We start from the raw sequence: 18,837 nt of genomic DNA, 5'->3' as shown, positions 1-18,837 counted from the left end.
TATGATCTATAGACTTTTCTAAACTGCAGACTATTTTAACAGTTTTAGTTTGTGACCTGGAACAATTTATTGCTAAGCCTTTTTTTGTACTTGTGTTATGCTTTTAAACATAGCTATTCATCTCCGTCTTTCTGATTGTTGCAGAGCATCCTAAGGCCCACATGAAAACCGTCACACATCTGATTTTGAGACACTCTTTACAGTCAAATCTTGATTTATTTGCACTATGCAAGAACAGAAACAGCTGAAGTATATTTTCCATTATTTATTTATTTTCAAACCTGGCACTTCCAATACAGTAACACTATGGAGTGTTTATACTGACTCCATAGTTTTGTTTCTTTTATGTATTGCTCTCTGTTCCTGTACTGCTGCCGCAATAAGGAAATTTCCCCATCGTGGGACTAATAAAGGAATATTTTATTCTTATCTTGATCTAATGGCGATTTTATAAATAAATAAAAAACTACAAATTGTTCCCTCAAAATAATTTGTGTCAAGGACCTAGTATTTTGTGAGCACAATTTAACATTTTGTGGCCACAAATTAGTATTTTTGTGCACACAATTTAGCATTTTGTGTACACAAATGAGTGTACACAAATAACTAACAAGTGTATAATAAGTAATAAGTACTTATTATACCAGAACACTCATTTGTGCACGAAAATGAGCATAGGGTGGACACAAATTAGCATTGTGTGCACATAAAATAGTATTCTGTGCACAATTGTATTTTTGTGTGCAGAAATGTGTATTTTTGGCTTATTCAATTCCTACTACTAATTTGTGCTCAAGAATGCTCATTTGTGCTTGCAAAATGCTAATAACGTGCAAAATAGCGGTAACAAATTATTTAATTTGAGAGAACTTTATATTTAATATGCATGAAAATGCCTCCGTAGTGTTAACTTAACAGTCAAGCCAAAGCAAATTTGAGTTGTTTTATTTATTTATTTTTCCAACACAGAACAAAAAGACCACATCCACAAAATGTTGTGCATGTAATACTTTTAGCGTCACAGAGTGATCCGTCTTGTCTCCAGACGATCTTGGGCTGTCTTGCATATCGGAATGTGTGTGCTTTTGACCCCCCGGTCACGCTCCTGCCGTGTCAGCACTTGTGTGCTCCATATAAACCGCCGGCTCCTCACTGCCTCCCCTCTTCGTTGGTCGGCTAAAGCGTTCGCCTGAACCGAACAGCCACAGTCAAAGCAAAATGACTTCCTCCGCTCAGCCCATATTCTCAAAGGGGGAGGACTGCAAGCCCACCTGGCACGACGCAAACGCGGGTTACAATGAGGCCGACACACACTTGGAGATCATGGGGAAGCCCGTCATGGAGCGGTGGGAAACCCCGTACATGCATTCACTGGCGACTGTTGCAGCCTCAAAAGGTAAAAGTGGCAGCTGTGGAACTTAGGGCGAGTGAGTTATCGGACACATCGGAGTATGACGGGACCTGTCCGACGATGGACTCATGCTGGGATTGTTAGTGGAGCCTATCACACACGTTTCTCTAGACTTTTTCACATGTTTTTTTTTTATTGTTTGAGGGATGGGATGCTTTTCTTTTCACAAAAACTTGCATAATTTTCACAAGCCATTTAAGTTTCTTTTTTATTGCATAATAAGTATGCAGACATAAACAAAGAATTGAATTATTTAGAGCATACTTCATAAAACCTGCAAATGATTGCAGAAAAACCTAACTTGTAATCATAATCACTAAATAATTTAACTATTAATAATGCATTTTGGGAGTTTAACAAATGTTTTAAACCTTCTTATTTGTGTGAATCTTGATGCTTTTTAGTGTTTTCTGGCCAGAAAACACTTCTGCTCCTCAGATGTCTGCAGGAGACAGCAGCTCATCTGCTTTTAGTGTTATGTGGAAGCAGACGGATACACAAGGCAATATTTATACTTATGCATGCACTTTGATATATATTAGTGTGAGCTGCAAACTGAACAGTTTTTCTGCATTTGGAAGTGGTGTAAATATCTTTTTCCATCCATATGTTCATCTTTACATTCAAGAGTTTCTCCAAGTATCTGTCCAACACAAGAGGCCTTCAGCTCTGATCTGCTTGTTGGACAGAACAAGTAAAAAAAAAATAAAAAAAAAGTTTCTCCACCTCACATGTGTCACTATTTAGTGATTTTCCTCCCCATTTTTAATCCTTAAATTGTTTTTAAAATAGTACTTTTGAAGCTATGTTTTGTAAACAGATTTTTCAGCAATTTTTATTTTTTATTTTTAGGTTTTTCTGAGTTGAGTGAAAATTGGCAACTTAAAAAAAATATCTGACAGCTTTTTAAAACATTCAGTAAATGACTGTGAAATGTTCAACAACCTGATAACCTTTACCCTCGTCTATTTATAAGCTACTGTACAAGGAAATGAAACCCTTTGACCTGGCTTTCCCTCCACAACCAAACCAGGGACGACCTTTAAATCACTGTGGTAACCCAAATGGATGAGGAAAAATGTATTATTAATTTATTTTTCCAGAACTCAGTTTATTAAAAGTAATTGTTAAAAAAAATGTCAGAGCCAATAGCGTGCATTTATGTAATTATTTTGAAAATGTATGCTTTTATTTTAAAAAGACGTCATCAGAATATTCCCTTAGGTATTTCCACTTGTTTGTACTTTCCTCTCAAAGGCGGCCGGGTTCTGGAGATCGGTTTTGGGATGGCCATCGCTGCCACCAAGTTGGAGTCTTTCCCCATCGAGGAGCACTGGATCATCGAGTGCAACGACGGCGTTTTCGCACGTCTGGAGAACTGGGCCAAGTCTCAGCCACACAAGGTGAGCAGAAGTGACGGATAAAAGGTGACAGTTATCATGCTGAACCGGGCGTGCCTGGAATCCGATGAGTTCACAAAAAATAAGACGGCAGCTCATTTTGTGGTGTGTGAAGATGCTGATGCGTCTCTTGCTGCAGGTGGTCCCTCTGAAGGGCCTTTGGGAGGAGGTTGTTCCCACCCTGCCAGAGAATCACTTTGATGGTGAGGAATGTAAAAAATAAAAAAAACTGACGTGGGCGAATTTTGTTCACATGATCCATGTATTGTTCATCCCGTATTATATCTATAGCAGTCAGTTTCCCTGTGTGAAGATTTCCTAAATTGCAGTCAGGTTAAACAAACACTTCTTGGGGCGCTTTGACATTCATAAATAGAAAAGGATCATTGAATGAGGCACACCGTTAATGCTAAACCATCTTCCATCAGGGATCCTGTATGATACGTACCCTCTATCAGAAGATACCTGGCATACTCACCAGTTTGACTTCATCAAGGTCAGTCTTTCCCAAACCTTCTATTGAGAAATAGGCAAGACTAAGATCCATCAGGGATCACTTGAACTTGAAACCCACTTTTATTTCTATGTCTGAAGCAGAGTAAATAATGGGTTCTTGCCGTACATTTGCCTGCAGGGTCACGCATACAGGTTGCTGAAACCTGGCGGCGTTCTCACCTACTGCAACCTGACCTCGTGGGGCGAGCTCCTCAAGGGCAAATATGACAACATTGAGAAAATGTTTGAGGTTGGTCACCTGCACGAAAATACTGATTCTCTGGTAGATCCAGATTCTCTCACACTGCAGCTTTTCTACAAAGCTGTTATAAAGTCTCCTTAAATCATCCAGATAATCTGCAGAAGCAGTAGAAATTCATGAACAATGTTTGACTTGTAGCTTTTCTTTGCATTACAAAGCTGTTTTTGTAAGTACAGAATAAATTGGATGAGATTTGCTTTTGTTACTGCAGCAACTTTGTAGCCGAGGATGTCTGTAGTCGTTTGGACTGAGTTTGTCTTTTTAAAAATAGTTTATATTGGAGCTATTTTCTTAAAACAAATGCAGACTTAAGTCCATTTGACTGCTTTTTTAACCTATAACTTTGATCGTGACTAAAGAAACATATTATTACTGCTGAAATATTGTGTTTTTAAGCCTTTATAGCAGCAATTATGCCAGAAATCTAAACTTATTTTTGCAGAAAAGAAATAGTGTGCATCATATAGATCATTTTCTCCCTTTTGTGAAAAATGCTGAGTGGATCTGTAAAATAAGTTGAGTGAATGTTTTGTGTGACGTGTCCCTCTGCAGAATTATCTATAGGCACACGCAGAGGAGCAGAAAGTACATCAGAATAATCTGAATAACGTGTCCCTTTCATGGTTACTGATAAGCAGGAGCCCAGACGGAGCCCCTTTGCTCTGATTGACCCCCTCTGTTAATGATTTTCAGGAGACTCAGGTGCCACATCTGCTCCAAGCCGGCTTCAAGAAGGAGAAGATTAGCACCACCACCATGGACATTGTACCGCCCAGTGACTGCAAATACTATTCATTCACCAAGATGATCACTCCAACTATTGTAAAGGAATAAAGTCCAGATGCTGCTTAAACCTGTTTTTGTTTTTTGTTTTTACCTTGTATGTACGTTCCCGCTCCAACACTCGGTCTTTCTCACTCTTGTATTTTAATAAAATGAACTGCTTCAGTTTAAAGGCTTTTCCTGTTTATTCCACAGATACTAGTTTAAAGATACAGAATATATAGATGAGCAAAAATGAGACAACAGGAGTCACATTAAAAACAAATTTATTTGTTTTAAAATTCTATAAATAAAATTACTTTTCCTGAAAGAAAATTAAAAATCACAAACCCAGTGTTCTTTGTCTTCAAGGGTATGTTTTTAAGAAAAAGCTATGAAAATAAACTATCAGTGATTACTTCTTAGTGTTTTGCAGAAGTGAGTTTCAGGTTTTTTTTGCAGGCTGTTTATTGAGGAACTTTTTAGCTTCAACTGAGACAAAAAAAAACAGGACAAAAAGATTTTGATAAATTGATTTCCTATTAGAACGGCTTTATGTTTAACTTAAAATAACACTTGACCTAAGTTTAATATCTTGCTTTATTTAATCTATTTGCTATATTTAATCTTATTAATTGTGAATTTGCTTTAATTACATGAAAAACAATATTTTTGAACAGTCATTTATTTCTTAAGGGGATTTCTTTTCTATTTTGGACAGGTTTGATTGCATTAAAAATAAAGAATTACACCAATATTAAAAGAAGCATATATTCTTATCAGCTAAAACTAGCTGCTGTAGACAAAGTTGTCCAGATACGATTTAAAAAAAATAATCTTTTGGCAGTGTATGCTTGCAGAACTTCAACTATTTCCCAGTAAAACTAGACTCAAAGGGCACATTTTGTTTCTCATTCAAAACACCACTTCTGCAGCAGTTTGTGCTCAGGGTTTCTGAGGTTTTTCATCCACAAACACATTTAGAGAAATGTGAAGAGCTGGAGATCAATCTATCTGACCTTCATCTGAAGAAGGAAAGCTTTATAAATGGATGTTTGGGGACATTTGAAAAATCTTTGAGAACATTTATTTAGGAAAGTTATCAGTATTTCCAGGACGACTGCAAAATATTCTGATGTGAGTCTAAGGGACACTGGTTTTTCTAATTATAGGATATTTGATTGGATAAAACTTTATGTTGACGCCAAATCAACGCTGTATTTTTTAAATTTTTTGGCTAAAGCAGTGCACTGCAGAAACAGAATCTTAAAGTGAATCTACCCTTTGTTTTTTTTAAGAATAAATAAATTATTTTCAGAGAAAGTACATTTTTTAATAGCAAAATCAATGTCATAGTGACTAGAAATTTCCTTTGAGAAAACAAAGAGTTCTCGATAAAACCCATTGTTCTTACCCCATTGGCAGATTTTTGTTTTTCTTATTAAATAAACAAATTCAAAATTGAAAGGATATTCGACTCATTTCTAGATGGCCTGTTGTTGCAGTGACATCTGACAGGAAAACAATCTCAAATGAAACAGACATTTTTCAACAGAATGAATGAAAAATGTAATTATTGCTGGTTTTTTTTTCAAGTTTAAAGTTGGGCTTTAATGATGTTTTGTGGCCAAAATTAATCTCAAGAACCAGAAAAGAAACACAGTTCTCCAAAGTTCTACTCTTAAAGAAATGTACTTTAGTCTAAAAACATTTCATTGCATCTCACAAAAATGCTTTTGCATTTAAAAATAAAACGCTTAATGCTTTTGTTTCCGCTGGAACATTTGATCAACCTTTAAACAGTTCGGTAAGAAATACCAGGAGTACAGTGTGTACATTTTAATTATGGCAGAAGATAAGTGTGCAACTTGAACACGTGGGAATACGTTAGCACCTGGCGAGGACGCATTAATCATTAGATGGATGGATGATGCAACAGCAGGCTGCACTCAGGTGGAAACCCACAGCAGCTGGTGGATCTGACTCAGGACTCCACACTCTCACTTCAAAAATATGAAGATGCAAAAAGAAAATACAGATTTCGAAATAAATAACTGCTTGAAATGCAAAAAATGCACGCACGAGCATTTCACCAGAACGAAAAGGTGTATGTTTTTTGTAAATCAAGTTGATTTTTTAAAGGAATAAAGCACATAAAGTCTTTTTCAACTCAGCTTAAAAAAATGTTCCCGCTCTGTGTTTGAGTAATTTTAAATAAAAAAAAATTTTTTTTGGGATAAAAAAACCATCCTGAGCTTTACAAATCAGCAACGGGGAGTGAGTTTTCACCTGGTGAGGGGGTTTTACCTGCAGAACTAACAGCAGTCAAGGTTTTTCCAAGAACTCGTTTATTGAAATACTTTAAACATGAAGGTTTGACACTCATTTTATGACTCAAACAAAGATTTTGTTTTATGAATGAATGATTACATGAAAGCACATTTAAATAAAACTGCAGCACGTGTCAAAATAAAAGCCAAGTTGTTGGTTTTTTTGCAGAAATAAGCAGCAGCAACTGTATTTAACTGTAATTTTATTGAAGTTTTCTGCAGCTCTTAGTGGATGAGGAGCATTGCTCCAAATTTAACTTTACAAACCAGGTACACACAGACTTCTTTTACGCATTCACTTCCTATACCAGATCTTTATCTTCTTTTCACGCTTGATCTTTTTCTGAAGCTGTAAAGTCCCATAGAGGAGAGCTTCTGCTGTGGGAGGACAACCTGAGGAGAACAGAAGATTCTTAGTCATCAAATCAAAAACAAAGCCATCTGAGATGGAAAAAATAGGGCTTTCATGAAACAATCACCACTTTATAGCTGTCACAGTTGAAGTGATGATAAAAGAAGAAAAGATTAGAAGTTGTCAGCAGTTTACTTTATCAACCAAGTAAAAGGTGCGACTTAAAGTCCCTGGTGACGTTTTTCTTAATAAAAAACATTCCCAGTGTTGTTTTAAATATGATTATGAAGTTTTTAACCAAAATCCCACCCAAATGTCTTTAAAAGCCATATTTCATGTTAATCTAAATCCTCTTTTTCAAAATTCCCTCTACACCAGGGGTGTCAAACTCATTTTAACCGAGGGTCACATCAGCATAGTGGCTGTCCTCAAAGGGCCAGATGTAACTTATACATGTAACTAAAAATAAATGTAACTACTCCTCAATGTTAAATAACTCATTTATTTATTTATTATAACTTTTTGAAGTGACAATTACAGTTGCATAGAAAACACTTGTTTGTTATTCTAGCATAAATCCTTTTGCATTTGATTCAGTCAGGTTAGGTTATATGAAAAGTGTTTAAGTCCTAATGTTTAGTTGCCCAATATGATATTTAATGCCCAATTCCCCCTAGATATGAATAAATACACACCAATTTTTATTTTAAGAAATTAAAAACTTTTATGCTCTCGCGGGTAGAGCTGTGACGGTGTCGGATTTTTGATCACCGCGGTGATGAACCACCAGGGGGCGCGGTGTCGCGGTTAACCCGCAGCCCCCCCAAAAACCACTTATTTTTGGTTTCAAATCAACACTTTTTGACCAATGTGTGGCATGAAAAGAAAAAAAAAGATATCAGACCCTGCTGTTTAATAATAAAATTACAGACGAAAAACAAACTTTGATAAGCCTGTGAAAAATGCTTTGAATTATATTAGAATGTTGAATTCACTGGCACAGCATATAAATGCCAATGCCATAAAGAAAATGATGACTCGCATGTACATTTCCCAAACACATGCGTCCAGTGTTGTTTCAATGTTAAGTTAATGGTACAGACGCGATCTGAAGTCCTGCGGTGCGATTTGAGTGGCGGGTGCGGTGTGAAGATCTGGCAGCAGCACGGCGTGATTTGGCACTGGTCTGACCAAATCGCCCAACAGGAGCTGCAGCGATCCCGATCTCTATGCCGGCTGCCGGGAGGCGAGCTGGCAGCAAGACAGAGACCCGCTGCGGGATTGGGAGCCAGCCTGCTGAACTTGATGATAGTTTTATTTTCATCGAGGCAATAATGACAAAAAAAAAAAAAAAAAAAAGGTCCCCTGTTTTTATTCTTGTTTTAATATATACCCTCTCTGGTTAATGCGAGTCAGCAAACCTTCAAAGTCAGTCAGTGATAACACAAATGCGGAGGACCCATTGGGGACTTTAACTTTCAGTTTAATTTTGAAAACGTGCGAACAACAGCAAAATCGCGCCTTGGACGCACTTAAAATATGTGCGGCGAATGCAGCAATGCGCCGTCATCTCTTCTCCCACACCTGAGCTTGTGCACGCTGGACGGGGCAGATCAGGGAGCTTTGTGCAAAGCGCATGATGTACCACTGGGCCGTTGTGACATCACAAATGCTCACTAATTCAAACCGAGCGTCTTTAAGACAGTTTGATTGACGCCATTTAAAAGGAAAAAACTCAGAAATATATAAATGACATGACTTTTTATTACATTCGTTCTCTTTCATATGAAAAAATGCCACACATACATGCCAAAAACTCAAAAAACTGATTTTCATCGGAGGGGGACTTTAGGCATCAGACGCTGTAAGACTAGATACATTAATTATTGCAGAAGAAAATGTAAAAATAGAACATTTTCTTCTCTAGTAGTGTTCAATAACAGCAATCCCATTACTGCTTTGGTTACTCCAACCTCATCATTGTTACTGAATGCTAAATGTGCGGCACTACTATGAGTTTGTTTAATAAACTGTGCAAACCAAACACACCAATGGCCAGAAGTTGAAACTGGTCTGGTTAACATCAGTGATTGGCTAAGGCAGCGTCATGTTTAATGGTAGCCAATCAGAGTAAAGGTTCTTTTACACTCAAACAGAGCTCACACACACCCACGTACACACACACACACACACACACACTCCAGACTATTGTCTCAAGTTGTGAGAGTTTCATGTATTTAATTATCTACTGTTCCTGCAAGAACATTTCATGTTTACCTGTTTACTTTTCAAGAAAATAAGTACAGATGTGAATCAAGCCAGTTCTTTGAGATTGTAAATTAGATTTTTTTTTTCATCGAATGAGAGAATTGAATGCACTTTATGTTATTTACCTGTTTACTTTTGTTGTGAATAAAATAAATGGAAGCCCAGGTTGTTTGCTTTTCCAATCATCTCCTTTTGCAAGTAAGTTTCTTTATTGAAAGAGTTAAACAAACCATCCTCTATAACTGCTTTCTTTCACTTATACAATTCTTACAAGGAAGAAGTAGACTTTGTAACTTTAATCATGAATCATAACTAGTAAAAATGGAGAGAGAAAAGTGTGATTTGCTGCACAGTGACTGGATGTCCAGTCCTGTTAAGCAATGACAGGAATGATGAGCTCAGTCACTCACGCTGAGGCACAAGGACAAAAGAAGCTTTCATAATCATACAGTGGGAATTTAACTGAATTTAACTCCTAAACCCCCCAAATCAGATCTTTCTTCTAAAAAACCTCAACTTTTTGAGGCATCAAATATCAAGAATCATACTTTTGTTCCCATTAAAAAAAGAAAATATTTTAATCATAAATAAAACCAAAACGAGAGCATTAAATTTCCATTACTTGATGTTTTTAAATAAAAATCCCTTTCAGTTTCATTGGAGTTCTGACTAAAGGCTCTCAGATTAAAGTGTGGCTGAAGAAGGAACTTAAAAGAGGTCAGAGACTCACTCGACCTGATTTCTTTGGGCAGACTGTTCCAGAGCCTCAGGGCCTCGGCTGTAAACACTCTTTAGTTTTCAGCCAGGCCTCTGGAACTCACATAAGACCTTTACTCTGCAGGGACCTCGCAGCCTGCATCATCACAGCTTCTCTGCTAGAAACAAGGCTTAGGTAGCTTTTAAAGTAACCCCAGAATAATTCTGTTCAATCAGTCCCAACTGGATCCGTAAACTTCAAAATCCAGGGGTGAGTTTTTCAGCTTGTGTAGGTTCTCGGGTGCCACTGTTATCATGGAAATGCAGCGCTAACTCAGTAACCCTGGTGGGGCTTTAAGGTAACTAGTATTTCTGTAAAACTGTCTGCTTTTGTGCAGGAAAGCTGATGGAAAGTGGTCACACCTCTCTTTCATCTGAACAATGCTGGAATGTGATCACACAAACACATGAGGCCGGGTTTTTTTTCAACATCAAGCACTTTTACAGACAAAAAAAAAGATTCTGTGTATAAATACATCTTTTAAACTGCTGCCAAACCAAAAAAATAATAAATAAATAAAAGCTCCCCTTAGAAAAGCCTACATCTCCAGGGCTTTCAAAACAGTTTGGATCATGTATTGTGAGAAAATGTTATTCACCATGTTTGCAAGTCTGCATATTTTTAATGTTTAAATTTAGAGTGCATTACCTGGAACGTAAATGTCCACCGGTACAATCCGGTCGCAGCCTCTGACCACAGCGTAGGAATAATGGTAGTACCCTCCTCCATTAGCACAGCTGAAGAGCAAAATATTAAACAAGTCATAATGATTTCTCTCCACTTGTACACCATCTTTTGGAAAACTATAAAAGTGCAAGCAGTAAAGAAATGTATTAGTAGTCCTGAGAATGATGGCATTTAGAAGCAAAAAAGGAATTTAAATATTAAAAAAAAGCATAAAAATAGCTGACAAATACTGCCACCATGTGTTGAAGTGTCCCAGAGAGATGTTTTTTTTTAAAGAGGTCTCTGAGGTGATGGTGACCAGCTTCAACTGGACAACGCTGGTCGCTTCACTGCCTGAACCCTAAAGCCTGATCAGAGAGCAGCTCAGCGACTCTTCCAGTTTACTGCTGCTTTTTTAGGCACAGTGCAGCTGTGATGTGAAAAATGTGTTAGATGGCACCGTACGCCGCACTTCTGAAACAAAAGCCAGGCTAATTTTACCTGCAAGTGTCTGACCACAGTTTCACACTCATGACAGTTTGTCTCGGTAAGCAGTTTTGTTCCTTTTATATTTCTTACAGCTGTTTTTTTAGGAAAGTTTAGGCTCTGACTGGGAATACACAATAAACATCTAAACCACTTCTATGTGGTGATAGATTTTAGATGATTCCAGACAACAAATAAATAAAATAAAGTTGCTCAATATTCTCATCAGGGTTGATTTTGATCCACTTTTTAAGTGATAAATCACGGAATATAAACTATATTCTATTTTCAGTCTATGGATTGTTGCTCACATTAGATTCTGCAAAGCCAAAATATTAAAGTGCACAGCTGTCAGTTTATGTTAATCGACTTTCTGCTTTCTGCTACTGAAATACTCAATTACAAAGAAATTGAGATGAGAACTGAGTCTGCTTGCTTTCCACATCTTTCATTTGGAGGAAGGAATTCGTGCAAAGTCATGGAGGAGTTCTCTTACCTTCCCATGGAAATGACGTATCTGGGCTCAGGCATCTGGTCGTACACCTGTTGGATAGCAGAAGAATTCAGGTTGTTACATAAAGTCTGACTCAGAGCTAATCTGTGGATTCAGCTGGAGGAAAGGCTTCATGTGACTCCGTCAACCCGTAGACAGGCCGCTCATAATCCAGCCAGCATTTACACAGCTGTTCTCCCCGCTCCCATCCAGCACATGAGCGTGCTTGATGGAGGGAAGCAAGAACTCGATTCAGACCGTTATATCACAGGCTACTGTCACATTATTCAAGTCTCTGTCTCACCTTCCGTAGAGCTGGTGCCATTTTATTTGTCAGCGTTCCTGCCACAATCATAACATCTGCCTGGCGGGGACTGGCTCGGAAAACGACTCCAAAGCGGTCCATGTCGTAGCGTGGGGCCGCCATGTGCATCATCTCGACTGCACAGCACGCCAAGCCGAAGGTCATTGGCCATAGAGAACTCTGAGGGAAAACATGGAAGGGAATAAGTTACCCAATCAAACATTCTTTGAAATTACTGCTTCAACATTTCATACAAACAATAACACAAACTACATGGCATTAGTCTGCTTTATGATGCACTAAATGCCCCATTTCTCCTAAAATTACAACCTAAATAAATATTTACATATATAACATACTTTTTCTGTTATGATAGTTCATGGTAAAAATTTCACTCAGTTTCCATCATTAAAGACCGTCTCTGATGAAAATTTTGCTCAAATTAGCATTTCTAAGTATTTATCTAAATTATTGTGAACCAGGAGCAGATGAAAAAAAGCTGTTTGAAAAAAAAAGCTTTTTTTGACGCAGAAAATATGCCAAAGCTCCCTGCTGTTGTCTGCAGATGTCTAATGAACTCCTGCCGCGCAGCAGAAACTGTGTCTCAGGAACGACAGTTTTTTGATTTGGCCTAAAAATGGGGTAATCGTAATTAAAAGAAGTACTGGAATTTATTTTAAAGTCGATCAAAGGATGATCGGAGTGGGTTTTTAACAAAGATCAAGTCCACTACTATAACAACAGAAAAAGACAAATATTTCATCTTTCTTTTATTCTCAAAACAAAGGTTTAATTTTCTTTGCAGTATCTCGACAAAAATTCAGCAGCAGTCAGGGGAAAAAAAGACGAAAAAATGTTGATCTCCAGCTATGAGGCATAGTATCAGTATGTGTTGATGTCTACTTGTGTTTATTAACTACCTTATTTTGATGCTTTAATTTGTTGACTTTTGTGCTTTAAATTTATTTGAAATTAGATTCTTTAGATTAAATTTTAATATGTATTTTGTCAACAGTCTTTGGGGCGTGACCATGTAAACAAACCCAGCCAAATTTCTGTAAAGCACCATCACGTCATATTTTTTTCTGTTAGATTGTCCTTGTTGTACATGAATTCTTATGCAGGGCTCCAGACTAACTTTTTTCACTAGGAGCACAGTGGCCCCTAACTGAAAAATTTAGGGGCGCAACCAGAAAATTTAGGGGCGCATACCGTAAATCAACATTCTAACCAAATCTACTAATTTCCACTGTATTACTAATAAATACTTTAATAATAGATGCAGAAATTACAATGTGCTGTTTCAAATGCAGTGTCACATTTTATTCTGCACTTTTGAAGATGCATCAAGAAGGTAAACTGACAGCACCATCACTGTCATGACAGTACAAATAGTAAAGAAAACGGATGGAAATTTATCTTTGTGACACCAAATAGGTGCAGCCAAGATGCACAATAAGCGTGTTTGAGATCACCCAGGTGAACTCAACGTTGCGCAGATCACATGGTGTGTGACATATATTTTTGTTTTTGCTCCAACATCAACTGTCAATCATCACAAAAATATCGCGAGAAAGGGGTGAGAGCAAGGGGCAAACCTACCCGGACACAGCTGGAAACTAGAGACTACAAAACAATGCATTATGGGACATGTGTCCTGATGGTTTTTGTGGTGGAGTGATTAATTAAAATAATTTAAAATACCAATTCATTAAAAAAGGCTACATACATCACAAAACATTAAAATAATCATAAAATATATAATAACACAGATCATACTAAGGGGGAGAATAATATTAAAACTAAATTGAATGTTAAGGACAACTCCAACTGTTGTCCTTCAGTCTTGCTGCAGATTCGCTTTCATCTCTCAGCCCCCCCCGCCTGGTGTCCCCAACAATCCAGGCGAGGTGCTGGTTCATCTCAAACACGTCTATCGTTGCATTTTCCCCACGTATTTTCAGTGTGTCTAAAACTGATGTTGTTTTTGCCCGCACGTGTTTAAAGTTCAAGCCCCGTTAGCTGTCACGCACGTACGTGTGGGACATTTATTCTCCTCAGCTGACTCGACTCCCGCGGGAGCGGTGTGCTGCCATAACCCGTTTGATGTGCCGCCGTAACCGTAACCGTAACCAAAACCTAAACCTTCCTCCGGGTCTGTGCGGCCCAGAGAAAAGTTCAGCACGGACTGCATGTATGTAGAAAATTACGAGCGAATAAATACGTTCAAAAGGAAAGTAAGGAACTTCTTAATGTGGCCCGGGGAGGGAGGGGGCTGTCAGGTTTCCTGCTTTCAAACCCTGTCATTGTCACGCCCCCAAGAGTCATATACCCCACTGTGATTGGTTGGTCAGCTCCGTGCACGACGATGTAAAAATGTCATTCATACAAACTTGCGGGCTGCAGTAACATTAAACCTTCATATTAAGGCGGGGACCGCAAAATATCATCTTGGGGGCCGCAAATAGCCTGCGGCCGCTAGTTTGAGACCCCTGCTGTACACTCTTGCACTGGTACACTAGCCGCAGGTCGGAAGAACGAATCAATAGTTCGCTTACCCATAGCTCAGACGCACATATCAGGTTGTGATATTTGTCTCAGTTTCCTTCCCACAGATTTTTACGCGCGCTCGATTATTTCTAGGCCCCGCCCCCTCCACGCATTTTAGCCACTCACAGTGGCTTTCCCTATTCTTCTCACACGCAGTGGCCGCCTCACAGACAGGTATCACGCGAGAGTGTACGTGCTCGCGTTTCATGAGTATGTGCGCGAGTGTGTGTCTGCCTGCGTCCGTGTGGCTTGCGTCTCATTGATTATTTCATTGATCATTGACGTGCCCCTTCTACGTTTGATGTATAAAAAATACGAAGGGTGGGGGAGGCAAATTTACTGGTCGCACATGTGCGACTGGATGTAAAATTCAGTCGCACACTCTCAAATTTTGGTCGCAAAATGCGACCAATTGCTCGCAGTCTGGAGCCCTGTTATGTGTAAATAAAAAAATCAAAATCCAACCAGTATAACAAACAGATTTTCAGGGTAAAGTGTAGTGAGCAATGGCCCCTAAAGGGTCCTTGCCTTCGGTCACGGTGTTTATCATAGAATAATCCCAACATTGTGGGTGTTACCATTGCCAATATTTAACGAGATGCTCACCCGGCGAGCCCAGTTGATAAGGTCATCCAGCTTGGTAACAACATACTCCCCTTTGCTGCTGGCAACAGATGCTGGTTTGGCTGCTGCCACTGACGTGCTTCTCTCCCTGACCGGCACGACACTGCAACCAAGTGAAAGAAAGGAGCCTCATCGTGTGCACAGCGTTAACCAGCTGTTCACAACAAGAAGCTCTCTGAGAAACTCACCTTGTATTTGTAACTTCATTTTTAACACTGCTGTGCAAGCTTCTCTGCTGCAGAGCAAACACGGATAACGGCCTGTCAAAACAACAGACAGAAAATAATATGAACAAAACTTTAACATGCATGAATATAATTGAATTATTGTTAATGTCTAAAACTCGTGAAAAGAATTGGAAGATATAACATTGATCGTGCTATGATGGTGTCTGTGACTGACAGATGGATGGATTTCTCTGAGCAGAATGCAGAGCTTTCTAAACCTGATGATACTTTGAGGCTTAAGAAAAACTTTTGACTTTTTTGAGCAGCAGGCAGGCTTAGTGCTCCTGCTGCCAAAAGGGAAAATGTTTCAACTCCTTCTTTTGAGAGGGAATTTCTTTTACTTTCATCTCAAATGGGATTTGCCTTGAACATGACAGAGTCAAACTAACCTACATAAACGTGGGACCATAGTTAGGACTGGTAAAAAGAAAATGAAATACGTTTTTCTTTTTTTAAATCTTAGGATGAGGAGGTTCTTACCTGGTTGAAAAAGAACCAAACAGGGCCAGGCGTGGAGCTGTGGAATGACAACAATGAAACTGTAAATAGCTACAACTGATAATTAATGGATTGTTTTAAAACATAACATAATATTAAGAAATTATAAAGTGAGTTTTTTAATAGCTTCAAATCAATCAATCACTGTTGTTTATTTAATCCTTTACAATATTGTAAGAAATTGAATTTGTACTTGTAAATAATTGGATAAAAACTGAAACCTCATTTGTTTTTAAAGAGATCTGTGTCTTTTGAAGGTTTATAAGCAAATGCAGGTTTAGTCCAACATTCATATTGTTTGTCAGGTACTATAAGCAATTTGATTTGAAAAATTATACATGGCTTACTAGACCTACATTTTCAACATTTTATTGTAAAACAAGAGTCTAATAAGAGTTTTAAAAGTTGTTTTTTTTTATTTTATTTAACATTACAAACTTCAACTCTGCGTCGTTAACAATGCCTGGTTAAATATGTTTATAGAGAATTTGCACAAATGTATTAGGTAAGCAACAAAAACTTAGCATGTTTAAAGTTTTTCATTTCACAAACAAGAGTTAGATTTAGACAAAGGCTCTCAACAGTAGCTTAAAATATATCAATGTCTAAGAAAATGATCAAAAATTTGTTTTATGTTTTAGTCGACCAAAACAGACGATTATAAAAAAGTTAAGAACTTGTACTAGATTTTCCGAGACATAATAAGTCAAAAACTAGGTAACGCACAACCCTTGATGCAAACATTTAGTTTGACAAAAATGTAACAGAAATAAAAGCAGGCACTTGTATTCTTTAATAACGTAACTTGCTGCGTTTTATCATTAATAAAGTCACAACATAATAACGGTGTTAGCTAACCCGGTTAGCTGCTATGCTAACTCACAGCAAGGTCAGCGTGAACGTTCTAGGACACAAACCCGATTTATAAGGAATGTGAATAACTAGTTGGTATATTTTTTTAGAAAAACTTTTCAACCCATTTGAGTAAGATGTCACTAATTCAAACATGTTGAGATACACAGCGATTTTCTTTAGGTCAAAACATTACTTACCCACCAGCGCCGCCATCTTTAGCAATGTTGTTACGTCAACTGTTATTTCCGGTGTGTAAGAGCTAAACCTGCAGAGGGCGCTGTTACTCCTGTTATATATATATGATCTATTTTCTTTTCTTTTATTTTTTTTAATTGGATAATCACTAACTTAGGAAGCTCTGTCAAATAAAAAAAAAACAGATCCTAGGTAAATAAAAAATATATTGCAACATACTGGAAAATATATCAGATATATTAAGACATATATTTCAATATCAGCAACTTACTCATATTTTAAAACATGTATAGCATTATACGGATTAAAAACCTACTTCTTTTTTTTGAGTCACATATATTTAAAATCAATTTGTGTACAATCAAACTCTAATTCATAATTATTTGTGTCTTTTTTTCATTAAGCAGGAAGTCCAAATTAGATTTGAAACATAGATTTCTTTTTATAAAGCGATGGACGGACCACATTGCTACGTAATAATTTACATAACTTAAATAATGTTGAAAGTAATATTAAATTATTTAAATTGCAAAAAAAATGTGCCTCTTTTAATATATGACTCGTTATTTGATTTTGTGGGACATTATTTAGATATATGTGAGAATATATTGTAGATGATTTAAGTATAAATGATAAAATGTTTCATAGTATGTTAAAATGACACTTATTGCAGTGTTTTAATATACTGAAAAAAAATTATTTCTATATCGTCTTTCTACATTGACAATACATTGTTGCTCAATAAATTGAGAAATGTATTATTTTGTAATAATAGTAGTAATGGTAACAAAAAGGGGAAAAAGTTGTTTGGGTTTATGAAGCCTAACATGAAATGTAGCTCAGTAATTTGAGTTGATATGAATTTAAACGTGAATAACTAAAACATTTTTCTTTGAACAATACATTTTGTGCAATTTTTCTGTTTTAATGCAAAAATTATGATCATGTAAATAACAAAACATTACTAAAACTTCATTAGTTGTACATGACTTTCATAACGATTTTCCCCTCAACAATAGTCAAAATATAGAAAAAGGACAGACCGTTCCTTTTTGCCCTGATGTTTGTTTCTGTCCAAATGCTCTCATTAAATTGCAAGTCAAGTATTTGGAAGAACGTACCCTATTTATAGTTTCACACATATTTTTGGCAGAGCTGATGTTGGTGTTACTACTTGTATGTGAGTTCACACGATTTCAAAACTGTCATTACTGGCTGAACGGCATTTTTAAGTGCATATATAATGAGAGTATTTCACACTTAAGACACACCTTTGTTACATCAATAAATCACAACTGCAGCTGTATTTTACACCAAAAAATCTTCATAACAAACTTTCCTTTTGCTTAAGTTACGAGTTTTAGAAAAGACTTAACTGCAAAGAAGTTGTGCTTTCCAAAGTTGTGAAGTATGGGTTCACAAAACCCCGATCAAAAGGATGGATAATAGCTACTTTAAAGTTTGCTTTGTTGTAAAAAAATAAAAAAATAAAAAAACGTTCCACAAACACTACTGAGACCACTCACTTCATGAATCCTCTATTTATAATATGAACTGTTGTACATAACCCAGAATATTCAAAGCTAAATATATTTTGGCAAAAAAGTCAATGTGTCACAAATTCAGTTGCGCCATCGTCATCATCTGTTACTTCAAATACACAGGGGAGATTAGTCTTGCATTCACATAAAATAAGACAAATTATGTGAATGGAACTTCAAAGAAAAAGCATATTTTTACTTTCATGAATGTCGTTAAAATGTGAATTTTCTTGAATGTATAAGAGCCTTTTATGAAGCTGATAAATTTTCTCTTCAATCAGAGTTCAAATGATGTTTAGTTGAACGTATTCCATCTTGGTTGTGGTCAAAACATGGTTTTGGGAAACTGATAAGTTTATCT

The 18,837-nt window shown here is 37.1% G+C and overlaps 2 protein-coding genes across 2 annotated transcripts; one reads left to right on the top strand and one right to left on the bottom strand.

The window, feature by feature from the left end:
• Positions 1 to 1,092: 1,092 nt before the first annotated feature.
• Positions 1,093 to 4,523, top strand: gamt (guanidinoacetate N-methyltransferase). Its single transcript, XM_004067912.3, has 6 exons — positions 1,093 to 1,396; positions 2,669 to 2,814; positions 2,951 to 3,014; positions 3,240 to 3,307; positions 3,446 to 3,556; positions 4,262 to 4,523. The coding sequence occupies exons 1-6, from the start codon at positions 1,219 to 1,221 to the stop codon at positions 4,400 to 4,402; spliced, it is 708 nt and encodes a 235-aa protein (XP_004067960.1). The 5' UTR covers positions 1,093 to 1,218; the 3' UTR covers positions 4,403 to 4,523.
• A 2,138-nt stretch (positions 4,524 to 6,661) lies between these two features.
• ndufs7 (NADH:ubiquinone oxidoreductase core subunit S7) lies at positions 6,662 to 17,055 on the bottom strand. Its single transcript, XM_011474016.4, has 8 exons — positions 16,938 to 17,055; positions 15,868 to 15,904; positions 15,349 to 15,420; positions 15,143 to 15,263; positions 11,987 to 12,166; positions 11,686 to 11,732; positions 10,686 to 10,774; positions 6,662 to 7,053 (listed from the first exon to the last, which is right to left on the bottom strand). The coding sequence occupies exons 1-8, from the start codon at positions 16,951 to 16,953 to the stop codon at positions 6,956 to 6,958; spliced, it is 660 nt and encodes a 219-aa protein (XP_011472318.1). The 5' UTR covers positions 16,954 to 17,055; the 3' UTR covers positions 6,662 to 6,955.
• Positions 17,056 to 18,837: the final 1,782 nt, after the last annotated feature.

The sequence above is a fragment of the Oryzias latipes genome, chromosome 4 (genome assembly GCF_053564925.1).
Source record: "Oryzias latipes strain Hd-rR chromosome 4, Olatipes_Hd-rR_3.1".
Lineage (NCBI taxonomy): Eukaryota > Metazoa > Chordata > Actinopteri > Beloniformes > Adrianichthyidae > Oryzias > Oryzias latipes.
Note: the sequence above shows the minus strand (reverse complement) of the source record. Positions and strands in the feature narration are given on the sequence as shown.